At 47.9% G+C, this 24,392-nt stretch overlaps 1 protein-coding gene across 25 annotated transcripts in view; it reads right to left on the bottom strand.

Annotated features, from left to right (window-relative positions):
- The window catches only part of KALRN (kalirin RhoGEF kinase), a 657,335-nt gene that overhangs the window by 205,330 nt on the left and 427,613 nt on the right, over window positions 1-24,392 (bottom strand). For all 25 annotated transcript variants that reach the window (XM_072811625.1, XM_072811621.1, XM_072811628.1 and 22 more), the window contains 6 exons: window positions 20,347-20,439; window positions 16,040-16,151; window positions 14,039-14,229; window positions 13,502-13,603; window positions 11,829-11,971; window positions 8,699-8,801 (listed from right to left, as the gene is read on the bottom strand). In XM_072811625.1, the coding sequence (XP_072667726.1) occupies window positions 8,699-8,801; window positions 11,829-11,971; window positions 13,502-13,603; window positions 14,039-14,229; window positions 16,040-16,151; window positions 20,347-20,439 (744 nt within the window). The remainder of the gene's footprint in view (window positions 1-8,698; window positions 8,802-11,828; window positions 11,972-13,501; window positions 13,604-14,038; window positions 14,230-16,039; window positions 16,152-20,346; window positions 20,440-24,392) is intronic.

Genomic DNA, 24,392 nt, shown 5'->3' on the forward strand with positions numbered 1-24,392 from the left:
GGGGAGGCTAAAAAGCGATCACCAGCCCTGCTACGAGGAGGAGGCCGCTCTGGTGCAGCCAGGGCCGGGTCTGCAAGACGGGCTGGCAGGGGCGAGGGTCGGCCTGGAACCGGGGAAAAGATACCTATCGCCGGGGGGGGGGGGGGGGGGGGGGGCGTGCCCTGTGCATAGTGCTGCGTCCCTCCCTGTAGTCTTGTCCCAGTAGGAAGAGCAGGGCAGACACAGGCTGCTCCCCTGAAGGCATCTGCTCCACCTGCCCCTAGGACAGGTCCTGAGCCAAGGTCGTGGAGGGCCACCACGGAGGACGTTCGGACGTGCTTCTCTTGACAAGGCCCTGCTTTCGGGCAATAAGGGTCACGTCACCTCACTCCAACACCGCAAATCCCGAGACCCTCACGTGCCCGTTATCTACCTACCACATTACGCTGGTGGTGGCAGGCAGGTGGGCCCTGGGGAAGTGACACCAGGTCGCCGGGCAGGTAAACCCCAAGCAAGCATTTCCGATCTAAGCTCAAGATCAAGAAACAGGGTGACACCGACCCACTTGCTATCCAACAGGCTCTCCCCAAGAACGCCACACCGCGGCCACAGGGAACCTGTACCCCGTGTCCCGCGGCACAGCACGCACAGCTAGGCGAGGCCCCAGCTAGAGCACAGCCACCACTGCCAAGGCCCCTTCACCTGTTCCGTCCATTCTAGCCTCGCTCTTGTGGCTCCAAATACTCATTTCCAGCAACGTTTCTCCTTGAGTTTTCTGGAAGAGTTCATTTTCGCGCCTGCCAGGATGGCCTACCACCAGACACCTGGTGCCACTTCTAGTCATCGGGTGCTCAACTTCCTACGAACAACACGTCTCATAGCCTCTTTCCCCCTCGGTTACGGTAATAGGCATTCCGTCATTTTGTCCTGCACTGAAAGAGCCTTTTAAGTGACACAGAAGAAAAAAAAGAGTAAGAGATACGCCAAGAGGTCTGTGCAAAATACTCCAGGAGGACTTGCCTGAGAGCCGTCACTTGCCTCTCTGGCCTCGGCTCCCAGCAGGTGCCATCTCCCGGCTCGCGCCCTCGTCCAGCGGGAGGCTGCTCACTCGGGTCTTGTTTGCCTTGGCCTGCCGCCAGGTGATCCACTTTACCATCTTGGCTGGCTCTCAAATTTGTTTTCTCCTTGCGCCAAGATTTTTAAAAATAGAGTTCATACTTAGGCCGGGCTCCCAGGCAGCTTAGGCAGGGGTCAGCCTTGTCACCGCTCGGCACTCACTGCCAAGCTCTGAGCCCAGCCCCGGGTTGGCCTCGAGAGGCCCGAGGCTCCGGCTCCGGCAGAGGCTCTCTCCCGCCAAGGCCGCCGCATGGGCCATGCGTTCCTGGCACCAAAGGGTCTGTGACAGGCACTCGTCCTCGGGGAGGTCCCTCCCCTGCTCTGCTGCACGCCAGCCTCGGAGGCGCTGGACTGAGCCATAGAAACGTACCTAGGCTGGGGCGCCCGGGAGGCTCACGGTGGAGCACCTGCCTTTGGTTCGGGTCATGACCCCGGGGTCCCGGGATTGAGTCCCGGGATCGAGTCCCGCATCGGGCTCCCTGGAGTGAGCTTGCTCTTCCCTCTGCCTGTGTCTCTGCTTCTCTCTCTGGATCTCTTGTGAATAAATAAATAAAATCTCAACAAACAACAACAAAAAATTTTACTTGGGTCATCACGGATTGGCACGGGCCAGGGCGGGGTGGTGCAGATGCTGCTGGAGAAGGGGCAGCAATAGTGTCCTGTCTTGTTTACAAGGTTCCCCAAGTTAAACGATCAGGGTTATTACAAAAATGCTATTTTTAATCCAGTTTAACAGGCAGGACATTAAGCGGAGCTTCAGCCTGAGGGCTGCCGTTACCTAGCTGGCTCTGTGACTCCGAGCGAGTCACCGTGTTTCTTTTAAACGTGCCCAGGAAGGCAGGGGCTGGATGGTGTCTAAAGGTCCTTTCCTTCCTGAGCTTCTCCGTCTGCAAGGGCCACCCTCGCCCTGAGCGAGGCCTGGCCTCTGGCCCGCCCCGCGCCGCCACACGTGGACCCAGTGTGCTGGCAAGCCACGGCCTGCAGCCCCTGCCTCCTGTGCAGACGCCCGGCCGCCGGGAGCCCGGCGATCACTCGGGGCCACCACGCTGACCCCACGAGTGGCTTCTGGGCTCCCCCGCGACCTGGCCCCGCGCCGGGCGACTTGTGGGCCGCTGTCCCTTATGAAACTTATGTGCTCTGCCAGGTGACTGGCAACTTTAAAAAGTAGGTCTCCGGGGGGAAGAGGGTTGGGGGGGGGTTGAGCTATGGAGTATAAATCAGAATATTAAGGAGAATAACGGCATCACGATGCTGCCCGTGAGCCCAGTCTGCATTCTGCAGCGCGGAGTATTTCAGCCCCGTAGGTCCTGCGTAACAGCCCGAAGCCAGGCATTTATTTGAGGAACTTTTCATTGCGAGCAAAACCTGTGACCTCAACTCCTTGCACGTTATCACCGTTCTGAAAAGTCAGCACCTTTGTACTGTGCTGCACGTTGCTCAGGAGGGGTGGTGCAGGGGGGAGCTCTGGGCTCCCCCGAAGCAGGAGTATCCTTGCCCCACCTGGCCCCCCACCGCCCCAGGCCCCTGCCCAGCATAGGAACCGCTCAGAGCAAAAGCTACTCCTGGACTTGGGTTACTCAGAACTCAGAACCGGGGCTGGGGGTGGGGGGGTGGGACGGACTACAATTCGCACTTAAAACTTGAAAACGGAGATGGCAGTGGCTAAGGAGCCCTTGAGAAGACTCAGAAGGCCTCTCCCGAGGATTCCTCTGGCAATCCTGACCCACCGTGCTGGGCAGATGGGGCATGACTGAGTCTCAGGACCACATAGCTGATAAAAGCCAAGTTTAGGTGTGTGATCCGTGCTCTCCAGGCCCTGGTAACTGCAACTACAGTTAGGTACTCTTCTCATTTGTTCTGGGGTTAGAAAGTCTTTTCGTTACCAGATAGGAGGTAACAGAAATCTCTCCTTCTAAAGAAATATTTTTCGGGCCCTTTGACCCCACTGAGACGGAGGGCAGAGTCGTAGAAGCACGAACGGATCTCCCCATCACATGCTCTTCGGCTCTTAGGAGACTTCATTTCATGGGCTGCATCCCTAGCAGGTGCTTCATCTGCTCCGGCACCACAGGTAAATCTCACAAGCTGTCACAGTCACACTCTGGAGACTCAACCTCGGGGGGACCATCTTGATAGTTTTTAAGAATTTGTCAAGCAAAGAATATTACCTTGTGCGAACTGATAGGACGCTTATTAGTCCCGACATGGCTGAGTCTGTACAATTCCAGATGACTGGTTATCTTTTCAGTGGCAAAACCCAGTTGATCTGGGGAACCTCAAAACTCTAGGGAGCATGTTGTCCATTTCCTTGCATGGGAGTGCCAGGCAGTAAATCCTCCTTGCATGGGGGATCTATCACATGTCTCCTCTGCTCCAGACACTGTTGTGCAGAATCATTGCATCGAGCAGGGCCTGGGCCCTCACCAAGGCACCAATGCAGGGGCTGGGCCTTCACCAATGTACTTCGAGGACTGAACTTTCTTTGACTACGGCCCTTACACCTAGTGGCTTGTGCCCACCTAAATGCCCTCAAGGTGCAGGCGTCAGGATCACCAAATTCTGAGAAAGCAGATGAAGCCCTCGGGAAGTCTATTCTCAGAAGGCTCCTGCAGCCAGGCTGCCCCACCTCTTGCTATAGGTACCATCTGTAGGAATCCTTTGACTTTCCCCTTAGCTGGGCCCTCACTCTTTCTAAGCCAAGTCTTCCCTACCAGTCGGTGAAAAAAAATTTGGCCATGACCTACTACACTGGCTTAAAAACTATGAAGTTAGATCCTGAAATCTGCAGGCTTCTTCATGCATTTCCCTGTTCCCCTTCAGAACATTGCCATCATCAGGCCACCTTGTATCTTAAGATCACATTAGCTTGTTACTGAAATTCTTCATTTAAATCACAATCAGCCCTGGGATGTTCCAGCAACGCTTTTGCCCTGAGAATTTTTACAGAGAATAGCATCTGCAACTCAATTTCACTTCAACTTCCCCCATCTCCTGCCTGGACACATCTAGAAATTCATAGTGATTTTTTAGTTGGAGAGTATCTCTATTAGGATGAGTTTGTGATGCTCAGTTCAATAAGCATTTATTGAGCGTGCCCGCCATGCCTATCCTAAACAGTAAATATATGCACAGAGACCAGCACTGTGCAGGTGGCTGCTTCTGTGCCATTAGCTGGAAATTATCCGGCAGGCATCCATCATGTTAAACAAGATACTTCTTCACTGCCACCTCGTTACTCAGGCTTACTTCACTAGAATTCTAGAATTCTGTATTTCTTCGAAGTATCGTTATAAAGGCCCATCACTTCATAATACACATACAGGACCAAACACTCTCTATAGTGGAATGCCCAGAAGAACAGGAACATATTTTTGGACAGAAAAGAAAGGGGCTCAGAGTACAACAGAACAAAGCAAGCACACCCACTTGCCTTCATGGAAATAACACTTTTTTTTTTTTGCGTGGGACAGGTGGGAGGTAGACTGTAACCGTGCAGACGCATTGATGGTTAAACCAAACCAGCTTGGGGGGAAAGTGACTAATGCTACTTACTGAAGCACTCATGCTGGTTTTGTCAGCATTTAATGAAAACTAAGACTAATAGACGGATTCCTCATCATGGGAGGACTGCAGGTAAGCAACCCTGGATGCTCTGCTATAGAGAAAAGGAGCTGGGCATTGGTCTTCTGCCCTCAAGCTTGTCTTTTTAGCAGGAATTTGGATGAAGCCACAGACGGTATGTTTATCTAATGCTGGGAGATCCCGCTGACGTGCTGGACAAAATGATTTATATTCAAAATATACTAGAATGCTGCAATGGAACTAAACAGGAGAAAATCTAATAGATACAAACCAACACTCGGGTTACTAAATCAACTGTGCAACCAGGGCAGTCTGTGAAAACAGGCATGGAGCTTTCAGGAGCCAACACTGTAAACCACTACTAGACACACGTACCATCGCAGGGAGGAGACTTGGCATTGTAGCCCTAGAACGAGAAGCTGAATTTGTATGAACTAGAGCACATCTGCAGCATTCTGTACCATTCCAGACACTCCACGTTAGATCGTTCCACCCTGAAGGAAATCCAGAGGAAGGCAACCAGGATATGGGAGGGTATGAAAGTACATGAACACAGGAACAGTTGGAGAAACTGAGGATTTCTAAGCAGAAGATTAGGAGAGAAGTCAAGACAACCATCTTTGAATATCTAAAGCTCAGGGGTTGCCACTGGCCCGAGATGCTGCAACTTGAGGATTAAAATGAATACCTGATGGTAATGGATTATAATCCATCAACCACTAAAATAACCCTTGAGCCACTGTTAACAGCAAATGCCTAAGCCTTAGATTCTGAGGGCTAGCAAATGGAAAGAGGAGCAAAGTTGCTCTGTTTACAGACAGGTGAGTTGAAACTACATCCCTTCAGGTGTAGAATAGAAAAGAACCTGCTGACAGTTGGCTAAGGAATGAAGACAGCAGAACTCAACTCAAGAAGTAGATCCTCACAGTTGGTTAAATAACTGGGGACTCTTACCCAGAGTGTCTGACCTTTAGTTTTCCCCCAGAACAATGGTGGGAAATTAACCCTTACTGAGTGTCTAACGGGTGCCAAGTAAATGTATTTATTTGTCTTACAGACAGGGAAATTAAGGCATAGTAACTCACACAACAGGACACAGAAGGTAAGCACCGGGGTGTGTCCAAACTCCTTCCACCCCATCACAGCACACAAAATACACATGAGGTGATTGGGGAGGTGCCCGAGGGTCCCACAGCTTCTCAAGCTGGACTGTCATGGCTCTTTCATGGTTACATCTTCCTCGTCTACCCAGCACAGCAGCGCCACTGTTCTATTTCCTCTGGATTGGGTCTTTTCTAGAAACCCATTGTTAAATGACCTTGCTTCCTGTGAGGTGACTCTGCCCTATTCCCTCCCATAGCTGTCCTTGTTTGCCACTCTCTTGAATATGGTTCGTTCGGTTCACCTGAATCGGTCCATTTTTATGACCTTGTTCTTCAGAGTCTGTTCACCTGACCACTTGGAAACCAACAGAGATCTTTCTCCTGATCTTCTGGTACAGTCAGGGGAAGATTTAGCACTGTGGATAACATCTATGGACTCAATGATACCACTTAATGTTTGCCCGATGAAGGGGAGTGTAGGTGAAGAGGACACATGGCTGTCCTGGTATCACTTTTCCGTGTCAGACGAGCAAGAACATTTTAAATTACAGTGTGCAGCCACAGCAGGCCCTCTGTTTTATTCTGCAAGTGTGACTATTTCTAGGTGATTTTTCAGGTTTCGTGTATAAAGCACAGAATCTCTCATCATCTCCAGACCCATTGCCCATGTTTCCCAGGGCCCGAGAAGGGAGCTGGGGGTTCCTGTTCCCGACAGGCCAAGGTCTCCAGCTGACTGATGCTTTCTGCTTGGTGGTAAGGAAACTTCTAGGCTTCCTTAGTATATTTAGAAATACAGTGTTTCTATTTCTGGCTGCTTTCAGACCGGCTGTTTTAGCTGCCTCCTGACACTGGAATTTCCTGAGATCGGGGACTATGTTCCCTCTGTTCATTCGTTCCACAAGTGCTTCCTGAGCATCAGCGTGTGCTGCGGGGCCATGGACAGCATTGAAGCAGACAGACAACCCTGCCCTCATCAGGGCTTAACAGCCTGGCTCGAGAGACACACATCGGACGGAAATTACACAAATAAGGATTCACATTCAACAAATAGCCCACATCTCTCTACAGTATCCAGCACAGAGCTCGGCACGTGGTGGGTGCTTTTTCAAGAATTTGTGACTAATGTTTTTGCGGATGGTGCAGAAAGACTGACCAGCTGAGTCAGTCTTAGCATTGGGAGTATCATGCCTTGACCTTTAGAGTGAGAGAAAGATATGACAGTGAAGCAGAATGATCTGGGTTCTAGTTCCTTCTTTTCCACTAACTACTAGGATTTTCTTGGGTGAGTCACCCAAACTTTCCAGGCCACAGTTTCCTTATTTATAGAATAATATGTAAGTAACCAGAATTCTTCATGAATAGTGACATGCCTGCCATCAGAAGTGTTCTAATCTAACCTTACTCATCTTGCCAGAAGACAAGGAATGGCTGGAGCCAAAGACAAGACAAATGGCTCTGGCACAGGTGTCTGTGTCTAAGTCAGGGCTATGGGAAGATGGAGTAGCAGCTGGAAGGGATGGATCCCCTAGACCATGAAACTAATAGGCTCTCTCTGAACATGGGAAACATTGCATTTTGCTTCCTACCCACTGACTGTTTAAAAAGAAGCACTCATTCCCAGGATATTCTAGGTTACGTTTCTAAACAACAGATCAGAGGAGAAAGTACAGGAATAGTTTTCTTTGTATGTTTTGACAAGTGGAAAAAAAAAACCAATTTTCCATCCACTCTGGTAGTTAGTCAAAAATGGCTTAGAAACTTGGAGGCAGGATGTGAGACAGAATGACCCCGAATGTTCTTGAATACTAGTCTAGAGTGTGATGTAGCACCATGATCTTGGAAGGTCTGGGGCACAGTCTTTGTTTTTCCCCAGTAAGAAAAAAAATTAGGAAAAATCCTAATGAATGCAGATCATCTTCAAAAAAAAACCCCGTGACGTAGAAAACAAAAATGAAGCAAGGACACACAGCCTGCTGCCTGAGGCTGACGTGCTAGGCCAACATACTAGGTTTTAATAGAGAAGGGCCAGATAGTCTTTGGAAATCCATACCTTCATTCATAAAATCACTAACATGCAGCAAAAGATCACCTCACCCTCTTTGACCCTGAGGTAAGCACATGAGAGTAGGGTTGGAGACAAAAATCCTTCCATCCCTGCTACAAATGTAGACAGCTGACTTCTTCCCCTGGCTTGAACAAATACACTGGGTCTTCACTACAATCTTCTTTCTTGTCCTCTCCTTCAGAGCTCCTAACTTCTGCTTACTTGCTCCAAAATCTAAGAGACCAAGTGACCAGGCTTTCCCACAAGACTACTACATCCCTCCAAGCTGCTTTCCACGCTTCTTGATCTTCTCTGCCCCTTGGAAACTGAGCCCGGAACTCTGGCCAGAGGAAGGCATCCTTTCCACTGGAGCCCCTTCAGAGAAGGGGCCCTACCACCCAGCATCTCTGTGGTCATTTACCAAATCAGTGGTCTTGGTCTAACTTTAGATGAGCCCATTCAATCATTATAGATATGAGCCAGTCAGAGCGAACAAGGTCTCAGGAAACTATCCCAGCCTCAGCCCCCTGAGGTCGGGCTTCCCAGGAGGCAGAGCCCAGGTGGGGCATCTCCAGAGGACAGGAGACCCAGACCCTCTCATCCTTCACCCTTACCACACCCTCGTCACTTCTGCTAAACTCTCATGACAAGAGAGGTCTGGGTGACCACCTGGTCTTCTATCCTTTCAGACAACATCTCCACACTGTGACATACCTCCTCCAGCCCTGCTCTTTCCACTTTGGCTGACACAAAGAGACAACTGGCTCCTGAGGTTGGGCTCCGTAGTGGGAGAAATTCCTCTGGGGGCAATTCTCCAGGGGTGGTTAAGCCAACAAGAAGTCTTAGGGGAAGGAAGGTTGGGATACTGTCCTACCTTGTCACTGTCCACTGTATTCTGAGAGGTCCTAGAGGCGATGGAGATGGTGTCTGGCTGGCTGCTCCCATCCCCCTGGCTGTCAACATCCTCCACTCCATCCCTGCAGGAAGAAGAGAAAAAAAAAACAGGGGTGGGGGTGGGGGGAACCACTGTGGGTTTAGAGCACACAAGGATTTCCAGCTGGGCTGTCAGAGCAGAGCCTCAGCACTTTCTAGCAGGGATTTGTCTAAAATTATCCCACTAAAGGGAGCAGCCCTGTACGATTTTCAGAGATGTTACCCCTCGCACTTAAAAAGCACACAATCCCTATGCTGATAACTGAGCACAAAATGGCAAAATGGCCCCTCCACACCTCCTCTGGCCCATGGTACAGAGGAGGTGATGATTTATTTATTTATTATTTTCCCTGGGAATGGGTCTATAATAGGCAGTGGAAGAGGTACATCCTACTTAGAACCTATGCTTCTATTCAGCTGACTGGTGGATGGCTGACAATCCCAGAGTTCAATGTTTTCAAATAGTTTCTCTGCATGCTGAAAGAGGATGGGGGTTAGTTTATAGCTGGCCTATAAACAGAGCTGGTAAGATTTTTTTTTTAATTTGTATTTCTCCTGTTCAAGAAAATGATGTGAGTTCTTTCCTCCAGGGGAGATCATCTTGGGGAAGTTGCTGATGTTGGAAGCTCAACTCCCGGGTATGGAGGAAGGGATTATTTCCTTCATTTTACTGGGTCTTGTTGATCTCGTGCCTAGTTATGATGACTTTTTATCAACACAGAAGGCCAAGGCACCATCTCAAAGACCACAGACCGCATGGCAGCTTTTTGAGTCAGCTGTGCTCCTGAGCATCTGGCAAGATAATCTCAAGTGCACTCCTGGCATTTGGAGCCCTTCCTGGGTCGCTGGACCATATAGCTGTCCCCCTCACATATTCCTTCAATTCTCCAGCTTAAGAATTACATCTAAATCCTGCAATGAACCCATAGCCAGGACCAAGGGGGATTAGGCGCCTGGGGACTAGTGGAGGCTGAATGGTCAGTGTCAGGAAAAACTAAAGGAGATGCGGACCAGAACTTGGATAAATTAGCACAAAAAGTGACAGCTCTTCTCATGGTGGCTTATGAAAGTCCCATCCCTAATGCTGCTTTTGGGGAGGTAATGGCATTAGGAACTTGCTGCCTAAGGATGACATCACGTGGGCAAAATGCCCCATATACAAAGCTGCTTCACAGAGTCTAAACAATTACAGTCTGTTGTATGTGGACAGGTGTGGTGCATGTGGCACGCATGTGATACATACATATATACACAGTTTCTCCTGGTCATAAAAAGGGTCTTCTCCTACCTAGAACACTTGGCAACTGCTTTCTCACCACCACTTGTGGGGTTGGGAAATGCCAACTTATTTTTAATAATATAAGCCACATATTCATAGGAAGGAAGATCTGCTGTAAAATGAAATCATGTGATGCATTTCAAAACCAAGAATAAAGGACTTTTAGATCATCTGCTGTTTCAGATATCTGGGCCGCTGTTCCCCACCATTTGCATACAGTTGAGAGTTGGCTGTACTTTCTGCTTCCCATCATTCTGGCCCGTCGTGGGCCCTTCTGGTCCACTGCAGATGAAGCCAGTTTTGGGGGATGTGGGGAGCCCATCCAGGAGTGGGAGTGGTGCTCTCCAAGCCAATTCATTCCTCCATCAACTCTGTCCCCACCTCCTGGGAGCCAAGCTAATGAAATGACAGACAGCCTGACTGTTCTCTGTAGAGTCTGCCAAGGGTTTTCACTCTCTTATTTCAGGACAATGACGGAGAAACGGTGGGAGGCATTTCTAAGATATGTCCATCTCGTGTTCTACAGATGTTCAGACTCCACTACTGGAGGAAAAAGGGGCTCTTTCGGAGAAACACCTGAGTCCACCTCACCTGAATATCCATCCTTTCCTGCATGCTCCTGGACATTGAATTCTTATAACATTTCTACTCTATCTTCTCTATTAAATTAGGGGCTTCCTGAGTAGGGCCTCTCTCTAGTGCTAAACTAACCCCGACCCTTCCCTGGACTCTAGATATTGGGCAACTGAAATAAAAATAACCCCTCCTCCAATACAGCCATAATTTGTCCTTCCGGCACTGAGAGGTGACCTCATCCTGGCCATGCAGGTCTTGGGGCTTCTGTCCCATGGACGTATCTCTCCCTATCTTAGTCATACCCTTCTTTTGGCTACCACCTCCTTCTGTACTAATGCTGCTACTCTGCAGGTCATCAGATCCATGTATCCTGGTTGGCACCAAAAGGTTAACTAGCTCTTTGGGATTTCCTCCATTCATGAATAGGGGAGGAGAGGCGAGCCTGTTGTTACCAAGGACCATCAGCCTCAGAACTCTGGTTTGTTTGTTTGTTTTTTTCAAGGTCACCAAGATGTTTTTACACGCTTTCTTTTGAAATGCCCTCTAAAAGAGTCATTGTAGGTGACTGTCACATGGAGACTTGAGAAACAAACACTGAGGAAGTCTTCCACCAGGGTAGGGCAACTGGGATTCAGAAGGGCCCAGAGAGGTGAGGATACAAAAATCAGTCCCCTTCTGCCCAATCACCTTGATTATCTCAGATAATTGAAAGTGAGGACTCGAGGGTTACAGAAGGGTTGCAGTGACAACCCCACCACACCATTCTCCCACCATTACCTTTACTGTCTAAACAATCCACTCATGGCCTATCTTCCTGTTGAAGTGTTCCCTGGACACTCCTTAGCGCTCATCTAAAGTCCCTTCTCAATGAATTTTTACAGCATTTACTGTCCCCACAGACGGCACTGGTTCTTCTTGTCTAACTGTTCCACATGTGAGATACAACTGTTGGATGGTTGTCGAGGGAAGGGGCTCATCATGCACTTCCCCTTCTCTTCTTAGAGCACCCAACAGTGTCTGTGAAATAGGAGGTGCTCAATTTAACTGGCAATAACTTATGAGATGCTTAAAAAGGAGATTCCTCATCATAAAGAAGACTTCACAGAGGGGGGTGCCAACTGCAGAGCGCATCGCCCGCCCCTGTGGGAGCAGAGGGCGACCCCACTCCCGCTCCCGGAGCATGTGAAGCAGTGCTGGGGGGAGAGATGCTGGTTACCTCTTACTATTGTTCCTCTGTTTGGCTGGTGTTTTTGGGAGCTGAATTGGCTCCTTTAAAGCTCCTTTCAGGTGAATGATCCTTTCTTGAATCACTTCTCGAATGTTCTTGATCCACTCCTGCTTGGTTTCTATGTTGGAGGCCTGAAGTGCCACAGAGAGAAAGAATAAACACCCCATCTCCCTTTGCCCTGCCAAAAACAGTTCTCAATCCTCCTCCCGCAGGCTTAGCCCATTATTTTCAAGGACATCAAATGTCTGACAAGCTTGTTTCTCACTTTACACGTATGACTCTTCAATCCCAGGGACACACTCCTTCAACTCTTAGAATAGGGCTAAGACCTCAAAACTCAGTGTAGACCTGTACAGGCGTGATTTTCAAAGTATTTAATACCCTATGTGTCACTGACCAACACTGACATCTGCCCTTGGGTGCCTGAGTGGCTCAGTCAGTTGAGCATCTGCCTTCAGCTCAGGTCATGATCTCAGGGTCCCGGGATCAAGCCCTGCATCAACAGGGGGTCTGCTTCTCCTTCTCCCTCTTCCTTTTGCTCTCCCCACCCCCACCCCCACCATGCTTGCTGTCTCTCTCAAATATATAAAAATCGTTAAAAAAAATACTGACATCTTCCCTGGGACTGGAGCATTTGTGGAGGTCCCCTGTTGGGCCAGAGATGAACACATCAGTTGCTAGATGCTGGGGAGATCTGGGAGCACTGGGAGGGGTAGCAAGGGGTATTTGAAGGCAGTAGCTATTTACCAAGTGGTACAGATCCATGTCAGCACGTCCAACTCCTAGTATGGCTACATACATAATAGGTTTATGCTGATGGAAAGTCAGTGCTGGGTTTTCCGCCTGGTAAACACGTTCATTGAAGGGCTTTCTACCATTTCACGAATATCCCATTTGCCTTTGTGGGATTTTTTTTTTTTTTTCAGGTAATTCTGTCTCATGGCAGGTAGCAGCTAGGCTGGCAATTCAGAGTGAAGGAGTGTCAAGCATTTGTCAGGGTTGGACCACCTCTTCTTGGTGGCAGCCACCCCGATAAGCAAATGACTGGTGGGAGCTCCATCTGCAGGACCCCTTCGTGGTTAGACGTACGTTACCACAAGCCTCAATGGCCAGGCTGTGTGCGCTCTGGAGAGCTGGAATGACTCCTTACGGCTGTCATCTGGTGAAAGGCCCTTTCTTAGCACTCCTTTCAATCAGCATAGTTCCCACGCTAGGGTGATGTCCTAGAGCTCTCAAATGTAAGTTTCTGGACGAAAAGGTCCATCTCTCATACATAGTTATGAGCAGCACTGAGCAGCACCTTCTACTTGGAAGGTGTTCAAGGAAAAAGTACTGAACGAATGTGGAGCAAATCAAGGTACTTTCGTTGAAAGGTCAGTTGTTCCTGCCCTTGAAGGGGACAGACAGACAGACCAAATTAATGGCCCAGTAGGCCACTCCCTGTCTCCCTCCTTTCAGGTGCACACGAGGGGATGGGCTTAGGAGACCACTGGTCTTTGAGATCCCTAGTCTACTTCCATGACAGCCCTTGCATTTTAACACTCATGGGATGTTGGCCTTCCCGGTGGAGTCCCCCAGGCCCCAGCTCTCAGGAATAATCCGTCCCAGCCCTCTGCCCTCCTCCTGCTACCCGCTGGCGCCCAGCGGAGAGCACTACTTACTTTCAGCACTGTTTTATTGTCTGAGGAGGGGGTGCGCCCAGACCACAAGGCGAATTTGCAGGGATCACCTTCTACGTGCTCCGTCACACCCAGCTCTGAGGTCTGTAGACAGGAAATGCCTGTGAGAGGCGGGGAAGGGGAGGGCAGTGGGGAGCTTAGGGCTGGGGTGGGAAGGGAAAGGCAACACAGAGGAGAGGACCGAGGGAGGGGCTTCTGTCAATCAAACTTCAACAGACTGGATGCTCCGTTCATCTACCGGGGATGAAAGGACCTACAGGCACCTGCCAGATTAGCAGGTGGCAGGGAGGGCGGGCGGAGAGGGAGGCGCTAAAAGCAGACAGCAAGAAGACCGGTGAACTCTAAAATGCAGAAGTGGGAGGCAAGGGGGCAGCTTTGCAAATAGAAGGCCTTTTCATTTGTCCAGGATGGTTTTGGTGTGGCGCCAGGGGAGAGATGAGCTGAGCGTTCAAGAGCCCTTCCTGCCCAAGGGCTCTAGGACAACAGGGAGACTCGTCTTACCCCACCTGCCCCACCTACCAGTAGCTTGTTCTTGTAAACATATTTCGTGTGTCCTGAAGAGTCCTTGATCTCCTTGCTAAAAACCAAGGAGATCTCAAAGAGGAACAAGTGCCGCTCCCGCCCCTTCCGGATCAGCGACTTTGGGTCCCACACTTGGAAGGCATCCTGGAGAATCAGCTCTCCCTGAACATCCAGGTTCTCGTCGAACCCTGAAAGACACCCGTTTCCACCCTGTGGAGTTGCTCTAGCACCACTTTGGGTGCCATGTTCCACAGCCCCCTTGGAAAAGATTCCCTGACCGTGAGCCCTCCTTTCCCAAGACGTTTTCTCTCTCTCGGCTGATTCCTGAGACTCCTGAATACTTGAGTAGATGGCTCCAGGGAACAGTAAGCAGATCCCCCTTCCAGAACCAGGTCTCCTACACATAACCAGTATTAGTGGCATCTTCTCAAAGGCCTGGGACCTCCTGCGAGGGCAAACCCCATGTCACCTTCTTCCTCGACAGCTTTCCACCGAGTCAAAGCGTGGAGTATTGCTGGATAGAGCGACCCTCGACTCCACTTTATTTGCCATTGCTTTATTTCTTATATTCCATTCCTAGGACTCTTCCCTTTGATGGATCCTATAGAGTGTGCTGCATAAAACCTCAACAGTTATATCTATTCCACTTTAAATTTTAACAGAGGTTCTGCAACTTTTTATGCATAAGAATCACCTGCAGATTTGTCAAAACGCAGATTCCTACCTAGCCCTGCTCCCAGGAGACTGGGATTTGGTAGCTGTGGGGGTGGAGCCTGGGAATTTGCTCTCCTGACAAGCTTCTAGGTGTTGCTGTTGCCAATCTGCAGACGGTACTTGGAGTAACTGGACTCAGAATACAGGTCAGGGACAGGGTGGAGGAGAAGGCTGCTTATAGAGGAGAACACCCAGGGGTGGGGAGGAGGATTGTGTGCAAACAGAAAGGAGATGGGTGGAGAAATTGTGGCAACAGGAATATGTTTAGATGGTTAGTGCTCAGTCTGGAGAAGGCAACTAGGGCTCCACTGCACAAAGAATTAGAGCTTCCTATGCTCAGGGTGGCCCAGGAAGTAGTGAGACCAGACCAAGTCTTTTAGATAGAGGGTGGGGGAGGTGGTAGGGGAATTGATGATGGGAGAAGGAGCCCAGTAGAGAAAAACAGCCCACAAGTCTGCATAGTTGCAACAGAGGACACTTAGGGCCCTTAACACCTGGTTTGCCAGGCTAGAATGGGACGCTGAGTCATCTAACAACTCTGCCCCAGCATGGCTGATCCGCACATCTGTCCTGCAGTGGTAAGAGCACTTTATTGGAGTCTCATCCTACCAGGTCTCTGGGTCCCAAGAACACAGTTCCAGTGGACTAAATGTACTTTGGAAGTCCAGGTCTGTCTATCTGACTGGACTTTTCTCTCCTGTTAGGAAGGGCATAAGGGTGGTTGCACAGCAATGTGAATGTATCAAAAGCCACTGAACTGTACACTTAAAAATGGTTAAAATGGTGAATTTTATGTTATGTGTATTTTATTACAATAGAAAAAAAAAGGGTATAACGTCCTTGGGGGCATGTGTGTGTGTGTGTGTGTGTGTGTGTGTGTGGTGTGTGTGCACATGCATGCAGGATTTCTACTCATTCTGGTGACAAACACAATGCCAATGTTATGCAGACAAACAAGACTGCTGTGAGTCAGGGCTCTAGTACATTTATGGCAAGGATAATGGCCTGGGCTAGACTACCTCACACGCAGTGAGTTGTCTAAGCACCTGAAACAACTTAGGCCCGGTCCTACCTGGTCCTTCCTGGAGGCAGGTATTGGCCGAGCTGGCCCCCGTGGAGCTCCTCTCACACCTCCTGAGGACCTATGTCCTCACTTGCCATTTCTCCTCACTTCCAGCCTTGCCCCTTGTCTGACTTCATGCCACTTCCCTCCCATGACACAAGCTCCCTGGTCTTAGGAAAGGAGGAGGCTGCCCCGAGGAGGCTGGGAGGACAGACAGCTACCTTCCAGCATGCTGACATGCATGGCATCATTGGCTTTCTTTGGGACACTGAGCATCACCTCCAGGCCATCCTTGAGCTCCCCCTTCCCTTCTTCACAGCAAGTTAAAAGTTCCTGGGAAAAAAGTCCAGATATAATTAGAACCATTTGTCTCAGCTTCCCCACCCTCCCACCACCTAACGCATCAAGGTGATTATAGACCAGCTTCATTCTCTGTAATGGTTCGTCTAAGCTATAAGGAAAGTGGGGTGGGGTGGGGTGGGGGATCATCTCCAAAGAATTCAATCACAATTTTTTCCACGACTGAGCTTCCTCAGCTCAATCTAATGTAAACTAATTTCAACCCGACTCTCAAATGCCTGGCACTGTAAGTCAGCAACTAAGGCATTCTCGGTCACTTGACTACCCTTCTGGAGAAGGGAACACCTCTGGCAAAGCACACAACAAACAGAATCTATGGAATCACAAAGAGAAGATAAAAGGTGTGCAAAGAATGCCCAGCACTCATATATCCCTGCATGCCTATTGCTGGCACCATGTTTATTTGCATACCTCTGCTGCCTAATTGCTCCGCCATACTGGGAGCAACCTGGGGTTATAGACATTATAGGTTTATAAGAGTTTCAGAGTTATAAAATATTTTTATATCAATATAGATCAGGAGTTCCTAACCTGGGCCCAGTGGATGGGATTCTGGACTAGTCCTTCTGGACTCTTAAATCTAGAATCCAAATCTAATACTGCATCCACCATGCCAACCCTGTCCCCCATGACCTCCACCACACTGAGACTTCCGAGAGCATGCCCTCTCTTATTTCCTCATTGAAGACTAGGTCATTGTTATCTCCATAAAAGACATATAGTATCTAGTGATGGAGAAAAGAGAATTTTCAACTATCTTAAAAATTATAAGGGCCATTTGGAGTGACTTTACCCAAGCCAGAGGAATGTTGGCTTTCATTTTTCTTATGAGGGTTATTATAAATTCTGCTCATTTTGAAACTGGGAAGGAAACAATTAAGCAAAAGACCTGCAACCCATACTGTCTCCTTCTAGGGGGTAAGGGGAGACAGGGGATAGGTGGATGGGTAAGATACAGAAGGTGACCAGATCAAATCTTGTAAGCACATTAATGTCAGACCTTCTGGCAGAAAAACTAATGGTACTAGCTAACAGAAGAGTCCTTATCTATAGAATGCTTCTAGTAGGATATATCTGGCCTAAGACTTCTTGCGGTAAACAAACCTGAATCTATGGCTTTAGGTTTTAGGCATGGCTCCCTGTAAAATATCACAGATGCTATGCAACTATCTAAGTAAAAAGTTAGTATATCTCATAACCAAAATGGCTCTGTTCAGGGTAAATGATCTGATACCACATACACCATTTAGACAACGTGTATGTTAGTCTGGGCCACAGCACATCCTGATGCTTCAAGAAAGGACTTGGAGCTATTGGTGGTCCTGGACTTCTCTCTGTTTTATCTCTGCCTTGGGATTATTTTTATCCTTAAAATTATTCGTAAAATCTTATACTTGGTAAGATATCTGATTAGTGAGCATCTGACATGAAAATCCAATCCTTTGTGTCATCTTGTATACATTCCCATATGGAGAAGGGAGCTTTGAGTGTCCAAAGGAGAGGTGAACTGTCTCGAGCATGTCTGGGAGGCGGAATTGATCAGTACTCAGTTCTGTCCTTGGCTCCAGCCACTATAACGGCATCACTGCTCAGAAAGTTGCATTTACTTATGCCAACCTGAAGTTCTCCGATTCTCCCCATCCCTTTCCTAATTTTAATTCTCCCAACCTTGTTCTCATACATCCTCAAAAGGATTTCTAGGCAGGAGTATAAGAGATAAAGAAGAAATATGCTTCAGTGTGCAAAAGAACAACAAAACAAAACAAAAACAAAATACCCATTGGCTCAACCGCCTAAAGCAATATGGCAAGTCCACCAATCAACCAGCAAAGCCAGTAAGTTCTCCTCAGATCCTTGCTATAGCTGATACGAAGGAGAAGGTTCCACATTTAATTTAGACTCCAAAAGGACAGCTGTAGCAGATTTACATGAAGAATATTGAACACCAATTGACATACAGTTTTTATTTTCATGCAACGTCCAAAGTGGGAACCCTAGAGGATACTAATAATTAAGTATCAATATATTTGTAATAAAGCTGTCTTTAATGAGAAAATAAATCCCATATTATTTATTTATAGTAAAAGCTCAGCAAACTGTTTTCCTTTTACTCAGCAGGTACTCTGCTACCGGAGCATTTGTAAGGGTCACAAATTACCTTAGTAAGTCTTTTTTCCCCCAATAATTTTACAACTTCTCCACAAATTCCCACTACTTCATTTTTTCCCTTCTCAGTTACCTGCACAGCCATCTCTTCCTAAAACATCCAATTACAAAATGAAGGCCCAGAGCCCATCCCTCCATCACCTAAAGCAAAACACAGGGCAGCCTGGCCATCGTCCACGTCCTTCTCTTATCTGTGTCACAAAATCATCCTGGGAATTTAAAGGGAGAAGTGAAAAGCTGTATTTCTCTGCATCTTACTTGATTTAAGGCACTGGAGATGTGGATGTGCAAGTTTCTGTTTTGTTTTGCTTCTTAATTTACAACCCCATTAATTCCTGAAAAGGCTTTGGGATACTTAAATTTAATAACCAAAAATGAATTTTAACAAATCTTCTGGTACAAGAAAAATCACTGAAAGGGTCAAGCATGAGATGGGATAGGGAAGGAGGGAATAATCATACACAGAAATCTGGGTTAGTAACAACACAGTAGTAGTCGTAACGGGATTCAGTGCTAATTATCTGATAGTCAAAGGCAAAGAAGGAGCTAAAGCTCTTGTAACTTAAAGGTAGAGAGTACACCAATGATTTTGGAGAGAACCCCCACATTCGACTCTGAGGTCTCCTGGGAATTTCTGTGAGTCTTTATACAAGGAACTTCAAAAAAACAAAGATGACATCTTCAAAAGCAATTCTGTGCAAATAGACAAGATGCTCTGCACATTGTTGCTCCTCACACAAGGCCTCTGTCAAGGCCGAGGGCACGAAGCCCTGTGCTACTTCTCTAAGGCCATCTTTGCAGGCCTGGAGGACTCGAGCGCTTGGAAGCAGAAGCCCAAAAAGCCTCTTCTTGGAGACAAGGAAAGAGGACCTTTGAAGGTGGAGGCCAAGAGGATGGGTGGAACTAGTCCCTGCCCTGACCCAGAGTGGGGAGAGGTCCAGGGCACGGGTCGCTGGTGGTTCCACCCTTCTCCTCATGGAACCACACGCGCTACACAGGGAGACTCCAGGGTGACCAGAAACCTAGATTTGACACTAGATTGCTTTTCAGGCTTAGCGAAGCCACAATATGTGAGATTCTACAAGCATCCCTAAACATGAGTTGAGTTTCAGCAGCTTTTCTCTGGAACTAAACTCCCCAGAACATGCCTCTCACTATCCCTTCATGCTTTGCACTTGCGGAGCCACCAGCAAAATATTCAAACTTAGAGAAAACTCTACTCTTATACCTTGAGAATTAATATACATAGGCATTACATAACTGCTTATAATACTGATTTTCTAGGCTTTCTGTGGGGGGAAATATCATATTTTCAGATGGCATGTGTATCCTTCCCTAAAAAGAATCAGCCCAAATTACTTAGTATTTTATGTAATTTGATTATTTGAATTTTAAAGAAAATATTTTGGAGAAAATCCAAATCTTTTGCTTGGTTCCAAAAGAACCCTTACCTAACATATGGGATCCTCCAGACACAAGAGTGCCATTGTGTTTTAATCTGCACTCTTGGAGGGTTTTCTCTCAAAAGCCTCATAGTCTTGACAAATACAGAGATTAAGGCAATAGCAGGTGCCACTCTGGGCCTCTCCTGCCTATGTAGACGGGCTCTACTCCTGAGACCTTGAACCCTGATCCTACCGGAAGCAGGGGCCACCAAGAGGAATCTGCCTCAGGGCCAGAAGGGCAAGTGGGGCCCTACGTGTCAGCCAGTGCCTGGGGTGGCAACTGCTCCAAATGTGTAGTGCCAGGTAGGTGTGAAAACAGTCACACCTTGCTCCTGCTCACGTTTCTTCTCTGTCCCCCAACAAATTGGCACCTAGAATTTCACGGTCATGCAGTCTAGGAGCTAGCAGAGCCAGTGTGAGTTTATGGCTAGAGGAGAAGTCTTGAGGGGTCAGTTTTCCTATCCTTGGGCAAAGCAGGAACTCCCTGGACCTGGTGGGTGGTATGGGAAGGGGGTGGTATGGGAGGGGGAGACTGACACAGCAGGGAGGGGCATTACCTTCAGAAGCAGTTGGTACTTGGTGATCCTCTGGACGGGCTTGATTAGGTAGGAAGAGATGGAGTTGGCCAGACCATGCCGCTGCTGAATCTCCTGCAGGGGTGACAAGGGGCACCATTACATACAGAGGGGTGCGTGCGTGCACATGCGTGTCTGTATGTGTTTGGGGGGGAAGCAGGCAAGGCAAGAAGAGAGAAGAAAAGGAAAAAGGGTAGACAATTATGAGGAACTGTTCTCTGTTGGGGAGAGAAACAAGAGAGACCAAGATTGGTGCATAAATAGAGAAAAAGAGAGATGGCAAAGGGGGAAATTAGATTTGTGTGACAGAAACGGAAATGAAGAAATGGGGAAGGAGAAAAGTGGGAAAAGGAAGTGAGGAGATAATAATAGACAGAAGGATAAAGGAGAGGTGGTGAAGGGAAGTAAGAGGGAATAAACCCATAGCAGAGGCAACAGAGGCAACCACAGGGGTTAGTAGGATGATGAGAACAAGGGGAGGCAGGGAGTGGGGCTTGGACGTCTAGGCCGATGGCTCCTGAGTCTTTATCTCCTTAAAATAGCACAAGGGCACATATCCTTTACCATCTCCTTTCTCCTCAGCTTAAACCCGCCCCCAGCTTGGAATCACCTCGGTATTCCCTACAATGTCTTCACTGGGATCCACAGCACCGCCCTCGTTCTTCAGGTCCCTCGAGCTGGCAACCAGGGAGTCATCGTTTGTTGTTTTTCTTGTGTTATCCCTGGTGACAAGTCCTGCTCCACACCATTCACACCCCGGCTACAAGCATGGCCTCTAGCTGCTGTTGGGGCCTCTAACCTCTTTTTCATCCATTCTCTATCCTGCCTCCAAAATAACCTTCCACTTCCCAAGGTGTAGGTGTGTGAAGGGTAGCGTGACTCTTTGCCTCAAGAACCTAACACCCTAGATGGCTGAGGCTACTCAACCACTTAAAATAGCAACAAAGGGGAGGGAACATATTCCCTGGGAGAACAGAGAGGAACGACTGGGCCCAGGAGTGGTGTGGATAGTTTAGGAGAGATAGTCTTCAGCTGAGGTTTAGAAGATAGGCGGGGGAGTGGGGGGAGTGCAAATGGCATTCTATATATGGAAAACATATTTAAAAAATATACAGGAAATAACCATTGTGGATGTAGATGATAATGGGGACCATGCAGAATGGCACAGAGGATGCACACCTAGAGTCCAGAAAAAAAAAAAAAAGAAAAGAAAGATACAGTTAGATAAGCCAAGTATATTTAGGTCATTGATGGAGGGGTTGAGCTAGGTGAAAAAAATCAGGATTTGGTGGTGAGCTTCTCAATGGTAAAGTACTGCCGATCTTAAATAGAAGAAAAACATGGTGAAAGCACTGTTTTAGAGACAGTCACACAAGCCTACTAGCAAGGATGGAGTTTGGGAATTAGAGGCAGAGACACCAGTCAGGAGGTCACTGAAAAATCCCAAGTGGCCAAACACAGAGTTGCCATGTGATCCTGCAATTCTATTCCTAGGTATATACCCAAGAGAAATGAAAACCTATGACCATACAAACACCTAGAATGTTCGTAGCGGTGTTATTGATGAGAGTAAAGAAGTGGATACAAACCAAATGTCCATCAATTGACGGATGGAAATCTATAATGTGAGGTAGCTCCAGGAGGGGGTATTATCTGGCCGTTAGAAGGAATGCAGGACCGAGATGTGCTTTAGCATAGCGGGGCCCTGAAAGCATTACGCTACGTGAGAAAAGTCAGTCACGAAATAACACAGATGATTCCATGTTGATGAAATGCCTGGAATAGGTAAATCTACAGAGAGAGAAAACGGATCATTGGTAGCTCTGGGCTAAGGAACAGGTGGGAGGATAAGGCGGCGGTTTTAGTTAAAGGGTGTGGGGTTGCTCACTGAGGTGATGAAAACGCTCTAGAACTGACTGTGGAGAAGGCTGTACCTGTCTGTGAATACACTAAAACCATTAAATTGTTCACTTTAAATGTACCTACCATCTGTATCTAAAGCTATGTATATATATATATCCTTATCTCTAGGTGTGTAACATGGGCTTGCCCTAAGCTGGGGTTAGTGAGACTAAAGTTCTGGGAGGAATATAAGAAATGTTTTGAAGTTACCCAAGACAGACTTGCTCTTTGGCCATGGAGGGAGGTGAAGAAGAGAGAATTTGAAAAATTACGGCATTCCTGCTAACGATCCCAGAGAGTAGCGACGTCCTCACTCGTTTGCCTCTTCTCCAGAGGTGTGCAATCAGAGCAGGGCTCATCCAAGACGGATGGGCAAAACAGCTGGCAGTGTGACCCTCTTTGGGCCAAGGAGCATTGCGAGTTTACCTGGGGGCTTTGGCAAGACAGTACGGGCAGGAGCACACCTTGGACGGCCCTCCCTCTCTGCCAAGTGCCAAGTGGGAAGGCCGCACGTGGGGCAGTGAGAAGGCGCTGTCCCCGGGGGGCTAGGTCAGCAGAACCGGGCTCACTAGTCCTTCATAGCCATCATAGACATCACAGCCTCTCAGCTCTCACATCTGAGATAGAAAATTCTGGAAATGTGAATTCCATGTGAAATGTGTGCCTTTTTCTGGAACTTTGATTTTGGGTGTACTCTCTACAATAATGGATACAAGACGACAGCCTAATCAAGGGCTTGTCTCTCTTACAGAAGGAGGGCCTAGAGCAGATATTTTCTGTGTAGAACTTAGGGAACCCTTTCCGATGGAATGGAATAAAGTCCCAAATATGTGTTCTGGGAAGCTCTGGGAACAATCAGGAGTTCACTGTTCTCCCTCCCCACCTCTATGCTGAGCTCTAGGATCTCCTACCTCGAGGGTGGTTTTTCTGGTTTCCAGTGGCCTTGCCAACTAATGCAGAGGCTCATCGGTCACTGCCTTGGAAATGGGGGGGGATAGGGTGCAAAATTTGGGGTATATCTAACCTACCAGTCGAAATTGGCTAGAAACAGGGATATGATGAATATAGGACTAAAGGAAACTACAGATTAGCCCCAGACACGATGACTAGTACAAAAGGAACCAGGCAAATCACCAGACAACCTCAGGGGCCAGAGGTGGGAGGAGGTGTATGCAATAGAAGGGTACTTGTTGACCTGCCAAAAGGCAAATTATTACAAATGCTATAAGGTAGATACAAAGTATAGTAAGTGCATAGAGAGGGGGAAGGATTCATGCAGGAAATGTCTGACCTTTAAAGGATAGAAAGAATTCTGAAGAATGTGTGTGTGTGTGTGTGTGTGTGTGCGCGCGCGCGCGTGCATGTGAACACACACAATGGGGGCAGACCAAGCACTGGGAACAAAGATGAGGATGCAGAACAGTCTGAGGCCTGCTCAGAGCACAGGGTGTGTAGGTTCAGAAAAATGCTAAGTGGAAGACGGGACACAGTGCGTTCAAAACTTCACAAAGGCCCTTCTGGATATTGTAGATGAATAATTGACCAGAAGCATCTCAAGGAAAATACACTATTAACAAAGGTTAAGAGTGGCATGGAATGTCCAATACAATATCCAATAAATTCTGATTCTGAAATTCTGTTTTTAACCAAATCTAATCTCAAAAATTCCAATGTGGGACATCCAGGACCATTTCTATATTAACACTTCATTTCTAAAAGTCACGAATGTCTTTTCTTGCCTGGCTTCCTCCCATTCAAGGGTCATCCCTCCACTGAGCAGCAAGATACTTGTGCAATCCATTTCTGTTATGGCAGCACCGGGCTAGAAGGATGCTCCAAGGTTCATTTCGTAGACTTGTGTATGGGAGTGACGTGTAAATGTGTGTGTATTCCCCAGGGGCCTAGCACACCATCTTCTCTACCATAAATACTCAAATATTTATGGAAGAAATGAAAGCAAGTAGGCAGAAAGACACATTGATGAACATTAAAAAGTTCTGAATTTCAAGTTGCTGTCACTTCTGATAGGACTGACATAATGCCCATCACTGCGACAGTCTTTATCTCACTGAACTTCCCTGTCCCCCCCGCCCCACCTCATTTCTTCTCTCCTTCTTGTTCTTCCC

The sequence above is a fragment of the Canis lupus genome, chromosome 35, assembly GCF_048164855.1.
Source record: "Canis lupus baileyi chromosome 35, mCanLup2.hap1, whole genome shotgun sequence".
Classification (NCBI taxonomy): domain Eukaryota; kingdom Metazoa; phylum Chordata; class Mammalia; order Carnivora; family Canidae; genus Canis; species Canis lupus.